Consider the following 8,775-nt stretch of genomic DNA (forward strand, 5'->3'; position numbering starts at 1 on the left):
CATTTGAAGCAATGTGGAATTATTCCGCAGCTAACTCCGCCCGGAACGCCTCAATGGAATGGGGTATCCGAACAGAGGAACCGAACCTTGTTGGACATGGTTAGGTCCATGATGAGCCAAGCTGATCTTCCACTGTCATTTTGGGGTTATGCTCTTGAAACTGCTGCGTTCACACTGAACAGGGTTCCAAGTAAGTCTGTTGAGAAGACACCATATGAGATATGGACTGCGAAGCGTCCCGAATTATCTTTTCTCAAAGTTTGGGGATGTGAGGCTTATGTCAAATGTTTGATGTCAGATAAGCTCACTCCAAAGTCAGACAAATACTTCTTTGTGGGTTATCATATGGAAACCAAAGGATATTATTTTTACAATAAGGCGGAAGGCAAAGTGTTTGTCGCTCGCAATGGTGCTTTCTTAGAAAAGGAGTTTCTCTCAAAAGGATTTAGTGGGAGCAAGATGCAACTTGAAGAAATTCAGGAAACACCCGAAACTGTTTCAGCAACCACTGAAGATCCACGGAATGTGCAAGATGTTGTACAACCCGTAGTTGAGGCACCAGCCCCATGAAGGTCTATAAGGGCACGTCGCGCTACTGACAAGCTCAACCTCCTTATTACGGAGGAGCGCTATGTATTATTGATAGAAAATGATGATCCCTTGACCTACAAAGAAGCAATGATGGGACCCGACTCCGACAAATGGCTTGAAGCCATTGAATCCGAGTTAAAATCCATGCATGATAATCAAGTTTGGAACTTGGTCGATCAAATTGACAGTGTAAGACCTGTCGACTGTAAGTGGATTTTTAAGAAAAAATTAGACATTGATGGAAGGTGTTGACTATGAGGAAACCTTTTCACCCGTCGCAAGGCTAAAGTCTGTTCGGATTCTCCTAACAATTGCCGCATATTATGACTATGAGATATGGCAAATGGATGTCAAAACCGCTTTTCTTAATAGACATCTAAGTGAGGATGTGTATATGACACAGCCTGAAGGTTTTGTCAATCCTAAAAATGCTGGAAAAATATGTAAGCTTCAGAGGTCCATCTATGGATTGAAGCAAGCATGTCGGAGTTGGAATATTCGTTTTGATGAAGTAGTCAAAGGGTTTGGCTTCATCAAGAATGAAGATGAGCCTTGTGTTTACAAAAATGCTTGAAGTCGTTTAAACCTCATTGAAAAAGAGTTTTTCGATGAAGGATTTAGGAGAGGCGGCTTACATTCTGGGTATTAGGATCTATAGAGATAGATCAAAAAGGCTAATTGGATTAAGCCAAGACACGTACATTGACAAGATATTGAATCGGTTTAATATGCAAGATTCCAAGAAAGGTTTCTTGCCAATGTCACATGGCATTACTCTAATGCAAGAGTCAGTGTACTACGACACCTGATGAGCAAAAGAGGATGAGTACGATTCCTTATGCTTCAGCTATAGGGTCGATCATGTATGCTATGCTTTGCACGCGCCCAGATGTTTTATTTGCTCTAAGTGTTACGAGCAGGTATCAGTCAGATTTCGGTGAAACTCACTGGACAATTGTAAAGAGTATCCTTATGTACTTTAGAAGAACTAAGGATATGTTCCTAATATTTGGAGGCGAAGATGAGCTCTTTGTAAAGGGTTACACCGATGCTAGTTTTCAAACAGACAAAAATGACTCCAAATCGCAATCCGGTTTTGTTTTCTGCCTCAATGGTGGGGCAGTGAGCTGGAAGAGTTCCAAGCAAGATACAGTGGCTGATTCGACGACAGAGGCCGAGTATATTGCAACTTCCGAAGCTGCAAAAGAAGCTGTTTGGATCAGAAAGTTTATTTTTGACTTGGGTGTTGTTCCTAGTGTGTCCAGTCCAGTGGAGCTCTATTGTGATAATAGTGGTGCTGTTGGACTAGCAAAGGAGCCTAAAACAACTAAGAAGTCCAGACATATACTGCGGAAGTATCATCTCATCCGTAACTTTGTTGAGAGAGGTGATGTGAAGGTTTGCAAGGTGCACACGGATTCAAACGTTGCTGATCCATTGACGAAGCCTCTCCCACAACCAAAGCATGAGGCGCACATGAGATCTATGGGTATTAGATACTTACATCAGTAATTCTAGTGTGCGTGGGAGATTTTTGTGTCATGAGTATATTTATGTAATGATGAATAATTGTTATTTGTTTCATGGATGATTATTTTTTACATTGATTATCAAGTATGTGACTTGTTCGTGAAACTCTTTGTTGATAATGATATGATTCTAAATTATCCCTCATTTATGTCGTTATGTGGGACAACAACGATGTTGAGACTAGCACATACATTAATTGATGATCATGTTTCACGGATCATGGATATGGAGATATCGGATTAATGATGTGGACACATGTTGGTGAACATGGTGTTAGATTGACCCACTCCAAGACAATGTTGGGATTGTTATTTTGTATGTGCCATCAGTTGTTCTTGAGTGTTATACCTACTGGATTCTTAGACCTGAGATCGACATTGTTTCTCACTATGTGTAGTGGTGCATCTTGGGGCTGCTAAACGCTACTCCGTGACTGGGTAGTTACAAAAGTAGCTTACATATGTGTCATGAAACATGGAATGGGATGTGAGCGGATCAAGATGGAATTTGCCCCTCCTAGATAACGGGAGAGATATCTCTGGGCCCCTCGAAATAGTTGGATTTGAAAGTGCATGACCATGCCAAAGTGATTAAAGAGTTAATCATGATGACTAAAGGTTAGTTATGAATAGAATCCACTATTAGATCGAGAGAATGGTCGAGCTATCACAAAGGTGGCACGCATCTCGCCTTGAGCTTGACTGGTATCGTGTGGCAAAGGGATCGGTGTATGATTATATCTAAGGTTCGGCCGATATGATCTTTATGTGTATTTGTGAGTCACTATGCCCTGCTAGGTGCCGCTATTGACTTGTGATTCGGAAATGACTTCCAATCACGACCACCTACACATGAATCTAACGGGTCACACACTTAAAGGGTTTGGAATGTTGGAAAGCTTGCATGTATGATTGTCTCTAGTGCAAGTGGAAGATTGTTGGTGATATGCCCAAGAGCCCATCATCACAATACGGTTTAAAGGCCCAAGAGGATATTGATCCAAGAGGGATTATGGTTACTAATAGGTCTATGAGATAGAAGCCCATTAGTACGCCCTATATATACGAGGGAGGGGCTAGGGGGGCGAGACAACCGGTGAGCCCCGCCACCTCCCTAGCCGTCGCCCCCTCTTTCTCGGCCGCCGCCCTTGCCGTGCGTGTGGTGCTAGCACACCGACGCCCAGCGTTTCATCCCCGTACGTGTGGACTACATGGAGGCGCTGCTGCGACTGCTGCGCTGATCGGCTGCTGGGATCAAGGACGAGGAGCTCGGTTCGTGGGACGTGATCGACTACTTCCTCTACATCGACGCACGACTTATTCCGCTGCGTTGCGCGTCTAGTGATAACGATCTATGATCTTCTATTCGTAAATATTTTGGGTATATACAATAGTGATGCTAGCATAGCCTACCCGTTTCCCTACACGACACCCCACCACACCCCCTCCTGGTGGTCTCCGCCTCCCCGTACTTCCGCACTGGCACCGCGCCTCGCGCGCACGCCACAAACCGAACCTGGCGAATGCGCCGCCGCCTTCCGCTCCGCCGGTGACGATGTGGACGTCCTGGACAGAGTGCAACTGGCGCGTGTGCGGGGACCAACAGAAGCGAATAGATTCTGATGAAGGCACAGCCCAGCCACCACGACTCCGTAGTAATGTACAGCCGAGCCGAAAAAGGTTAGCATTGTCTTGGCTGTCTACCGTCCCTGAAGAACAGTCATGGTGATGGAGTTCCTGGAGCTCTGAACATCATCTCCTTTCACCTTACTGTTCCTCTCTGCGAAATACGCCGGTCGGTCCGGCGCCGGAAGAGACACGCTCCCGTTCTCCAGGATGGACACGACAGAGGACATGAGCGGCCGGCCGTTCGGGTCGTCCTGAACGCACAGGAGCCCGACGTGGACGCTGAGAAAGGCTTCATCCAGCGCCCAGCCCTCCGCGATGGATGAGTCTACCAGGTCACTTGCACTCCCTTCCTTCCACAGCTTCCATGCCTGAAACAATCAAACCAAATCATATTTTCTCCAAGGCTGACAAACCATTGCACGCACGCGCTGCAATCCAAGTGCCTGCATACTACCCAAACAAATTCAGAGATGTTTATAATGTGTACTTACATAAGCTACAAGGCCCGGGGACCCCATTATGTCATCGGTAGAGCTTATCCTGACGCCACTCACAATCTCCAGGACCAATATGCCAAAGCTGTAGACGTCAGACTTGACAGAGAAGACGCCCTCAATTTGATATTCAGGAGCTATGTAGCCACTAGTGACACCATCAGAAATTCAGACTTCAGAGTCTCGTCAGGCACAAACCATGTCTAATCATATGCAAAATTCAGTGTTGAAAGGCAAAATCGAAGTACTACTCACTATGTTCCGACAACTCTCTTAGTGTTTGCCTTTTGCTGGTTTTCGCCAAATATCTTGGCCATACCGAAATCGGCTATTTTGGGTCTCATCTCTGCATCCAACAAGACGTTACTCGCTTTGAGGTCTCTGTGTATCACCGTCAGTCTTGAATCCTGATGGAGATACAGAAGTCCCCTAGCCACGCCCTTGATGATCCCAAATCTTGTCGGCCAATCCAGCAGAGATTTCCTTTCGTTGTCTGCATTGAATAACCATACCATACGGGGATGATGTTTACTTCTTTTATAGTCAGGATCATGATAATTCAATGTGACATTTTAGCAGCTTCAGTTATGATGAACGGAACATACCGAAAAGGATAGCATCTAGGCCTTTATTGGCCAAGTACTCATATATCAGCAACCTCTCAGCTCCCTCTGTGCAGCAACCGAGAAGCCGAACCAAGTTCCGGTGCTGCAGTTTGGAGATCAAAATAGCTTCATTCTTGAATTCCTCTATTCCTTGCTCAGAATCCTTGCTGAGCCTCTTGACAGCAACTTCGCGACCACCTAATAATGTTCCCTTCAGAATTATAGAACAATAACTGAGGTGTTTACTCTTTAGTTCAGATGGAAAAGGATGTGCATGGGTTCAGATGGAAAAGGATGCTGCAGAATATAATAGAAGTATAGAACCTTGTAAACTTTGCCAAAACCTCCGCGCCCGATCATACATGCTTTCGAGAAGTTATTAGTTGCCACAGCAATATCACTGAACTGTATGGAAGGGAATTCAAGATCTTCAGTAGGGTTTCCTTCTCCAAGTTCACTTGAAGTGCGCACACTGCCAGGCACCAGCTTCTTCTCACTTTCACTGCTTCTTCTCTTACCTGCAAAATTTGATGTTAAACAGCATTTATTTTGTGATAACATGTACTACTTTCTCTGTTTCACAATTGTTAATGTTTTAACTTCTACTATTCTCAAAATACTTGCTGTTCTACAACTCCATTGTCAACATGTTTTCCAATCCTACCCGTACTTAATAAATGCGCACTTCAGAGTTTGTACTTTTCAAAACATAAATGCGCAATTTTTTTTAGAAAGACAACATAAATGCACAATTGAGAGGATTAACCAAGGATAGGATGGTCCTTTGATTACTGTGTCTAAGGCTCAAACAACAGTGTTGTGAAACAGAGAAAGTATGCAGATATAAAATACAAAAGGAATATTATCGTACCTTTGGCTCTGCTCTTGCAAAACCAAAAAAGGACAATGCATGTGACTATCAAAACACTCGCCAACACTGGAAGTAAAATTTTCACAGTTTTTGTCCCTGTCTTTTTGCCTGCACAAATACAGGCCAATGCCATGAGCGATTGCAAGTAGATGCTTTTGCTGCCGGTTTAAAATTGAGACAGTGATACGAGCGAACCGTACATGTTTGTGAGTACAGTGTGCCCATGTCAATTTCATCCTATCCTTGTATAATCGGAAAAAGAAACAAAACAAAAAAAAAAGAAAATCAAATCAAACCTGCGAATCCGGCAGGAACCCGGAGGTTAAGCGTCTCGGCGGCCACGCCCCAGATCGCTCCGATCATCTGCGCGTCGACCAGCTCCCCTGTCCACACCAGGCACAGCGCCATGTCACCGTTGGCGCGGCTGCTCCGCAGGCTCTTGTACGCGTAGGCCACGCAGGAGCAGTTCCGGCGGCACGCCGCGGCGCATTCGTCGTCGGAGACCATGTTCCCGAGGAGCACGAACTTGTCCGGCACCTTCATATTGGCCATCGCCAAGAACGCATCCCCCTCACCGCCGCCGCCGCACGGCGCCAGCGCCTGACTTCGGCGGCAGCCCCGCGAGAACACGCCGCGGCTCCACTCCCCTTGGCTCGCCGGCTCGAAGCCATCGAGGCACTTGCACGCCCCCGCGGCCTGCGAGTGGTCGCAGTAGCCGTAGGCACCGCAGCTGCCGTAGGGGCTGCACGCGCGGGACGGCCAGGACTCGAGCGTGGCCCACGCCGACGCGTTGCGGTCCCAGCTCAGAAGCTGGTACTTGCCGGCGTCGGTCACCACGTACCTCGTCGGCGGGGCGCCGTCGGCGACGGAGAAGCTCGCGTAGATCTCCTCGTCGCTGTCGACGACCGTCTGGTAGATGACCGTGCCGGTGGCGCCGTGGTACTTGCCGGCGGTCATGTACCCCGTCCAGGCCGAGGTGCGCCAGTGGATACGCGTCCCGTTCCACAGCAGCAGCTGGAGGGACGTGTTCGGGTCCATGCCGTAGGAAAAGCTCCCCGGCGAAGGGTCGCCGGGGACCTTCCACGAGACGATGCGCCAGCCATCGACCCCGTCGCGCGGGCGGTAGCGCCGCCCTACCTTCATGCCAGGGATGAACGTGTCCGTCGGGTGGTCGAAGCTCCGCCACAGCGTCGCACCGTCCGGCGATAGGACGACGAGGTCACCGTCGTTCCGAAGCACTGCCGCCGTTGAACCAGCGGCCCCTGAGCTGGTGGCGCCAGTGATGTTCGTCGTCCATGCGACGCGGCCGCTGGCGTCGGACAAGACGAGGTTGGAGGCGTCGCTGGCCAGCGCAAGCGACGGCGCGGAGGGGGAGTTGCCGGAACGCCCGTCGACGGTGACCGGCGCGTCCCGGTTGGCGACCCACACCACGGTTTGCACGGTCACGGTGGTGTTGCTGTACCATATGCCGAGGTACTGCCTGGCCGGCGTGGCGTCGGAGGGGGCGAAGAAGCCCAGCACGAAGGCGCCGCCGTCGGACACGATGGTGTCACCGGGCCGCAGCAACTCCCCGTGGGTCAGCTTGTCCCCGGCCGGCGAGCACAGGCGCGGCAGGAGGAGGAGGAGGACGGCGGCCGTGATGCAGGTGCAGCGCGACCACTCCATGGTTCACACGTCATTCAGTATGGCACCAAAGAAACAGGTCGGTATAGTTGTTGATGCTGCAGACATCCTCCTCCTCGCCTCTCCAGGACGGTAGCACAACACAGTTGGTATACTACTACCGTGCCAAGACTTGACCTGGAAGTTGATGGTGATAGAAAATTTTGGGTTCTCACTTGATTAGTTTCAGCGCTCGGAGTTTCAGAGAAGCTCGGAGCTTGACGCTTGGGCAGTTGGCGAGGAGGACGCTTGGCATTGGTGCGCCTACATGGACATGGTCGCCTAGTGGCAGGTGATGAGGTGATGAACCAAGAAACGAGTGGCACACGAACCGGTCATCTCTGTATGTGTCACAACGAAACCGACACCACCAACTGCGTTGATTTCTGGAGTTGGAGCAGAGGAGGGTGTGGAACAACGGTTTCTAGTGCACGCTGCTTATTCAAACAGCGCGTGGAGTTCTGCTCTTCTTCGAAGCAAGATCTTAAGTTCTTAACTGAAGATCACGACGAAGCATGGCCACGAAAGAAAATAAACAGGTTGCGTTCTGCTAGAAACAAAATCTCAAAAAAAAAAAACTTGCTAGAAACAAGGACAGGTCGTCTCTGCACGTGTCACGCACGATGAAATCTTAACCAACAACCACACTTATTCAGAATTCTGTTTAGAACGAAGCTGGCATGACGCTGGAACGGGATACGAAGTCAGTGTGGAAGCACGGTTCCTCGCGTAACCAAAAATGAAATTGAAAATTGGGAAATAAACCCCAGAAGGTGAGGGAGCTTTCGTTCAGAAATACTTGTGTTTTGATTAGTCCTGCAAATGGGTTGAACCAAACTATATCCATACCAATTCATTCTCATGAGTAAAATTAATATTACCCACTTCACTCCAAACTACCACTACCACATATCGATCCAACCCAAACATTTCAGCTCATAATGTAATAAACTATTAGCTAAACTATGGTTACAATCCAATAAGAACTTGTTTTCCAAAAAAATTATAGTATAGATCTTGTCACACTGTTTTGCACAGAGTAGCTTCTAATCGCACTGAGTCATCCAAAAAATTTCAGTCAATTTCGATAAAATTTTATATTGTGAACGCGAGGTTTTATTTTCAGGGACCAGCTCTTGACGTGGGGTCTATCTGTAATTCTAGCCACACTGTTTTGCACAGAGTAGCTGCTAGACATACTGAGTCATCTCCAACAAATTTTAGTCGAATTTAATGAAATTTTATAGTGTGAACGCAAGATTTTATTTTCAGGGTCCCGCTCTTAACGTGAGGCTCACTGTAATTCTAGCCACACTGCTTTGTACAGAGTAGCTACTAGTCATATTGAGTCATCTCCAATAAATTTCAATGTAAAACTTTATAGTGTGAACGCG

At 47.8% G+C, this 8,775-nt stretch overlaps 1 protein-coding gene across 2 annotated transcripts; it reads right to left on the reverse strand.

The window, feature by feature from the left end:
* Positions 1–3,459: 3,459 nt before the first annotated feature.
* On the reverse strand, positions 3,460–7,654 carry LOC120658283 (G-type lectin S-receptor-like serine/threonine-protein kinase B120). Of its 2 annotated transcripts, XM_039936525.1 has the most exons (7): positions 6,016–7,652; positions 5,720–5,827; positions 5,173–5,366; positions 4,849–5,059; positions 4,499–4,736; positions 4,241–4,391; positions 3,460–4,117 (listed from the first exon to the last, which is right to left on the reverse strand). In XM_039936525.1, the coding sequence occupies exons 1-7, from the start codon at positions 7,382–7,384 to the stop codon at positions 3,821–3,823; spliced, it is 2,568 nt and encodes an 855-aa protein (XP_039792459.1). In that variant the 5' UTR covers positions 7,385–7,652; the 3' UTR covers positions 3,460–3,820. The 2 variants fall into 2 exon arrangements, with proteins under 2 accessions (XP_039792459.1, XP_039792460.1); XM_039936526.1 differs by lacking the exon at positions 5,720–5,827 and having other exon boundaries at positions 6,016–7,654.
* Between the last annotated feature and the right edge of the window lie 1,121 nt (positions 7,655–8,775).

Source organism: Panicum virgatum, chromosome 2N (assembly GCF_016808335.1).
Source record: "Panicum virgatum strain AP13 chromosome 2N, P.virgatum_v5, whole genome shotgun sequence".
Taxonomy (NCBI): domain Eukaryota; kingdom Viridiplantae; phylum Streptophyta; class Magnoliopsida; order Poales; family Poaceae; genus Panicum; species Panicum virgatum.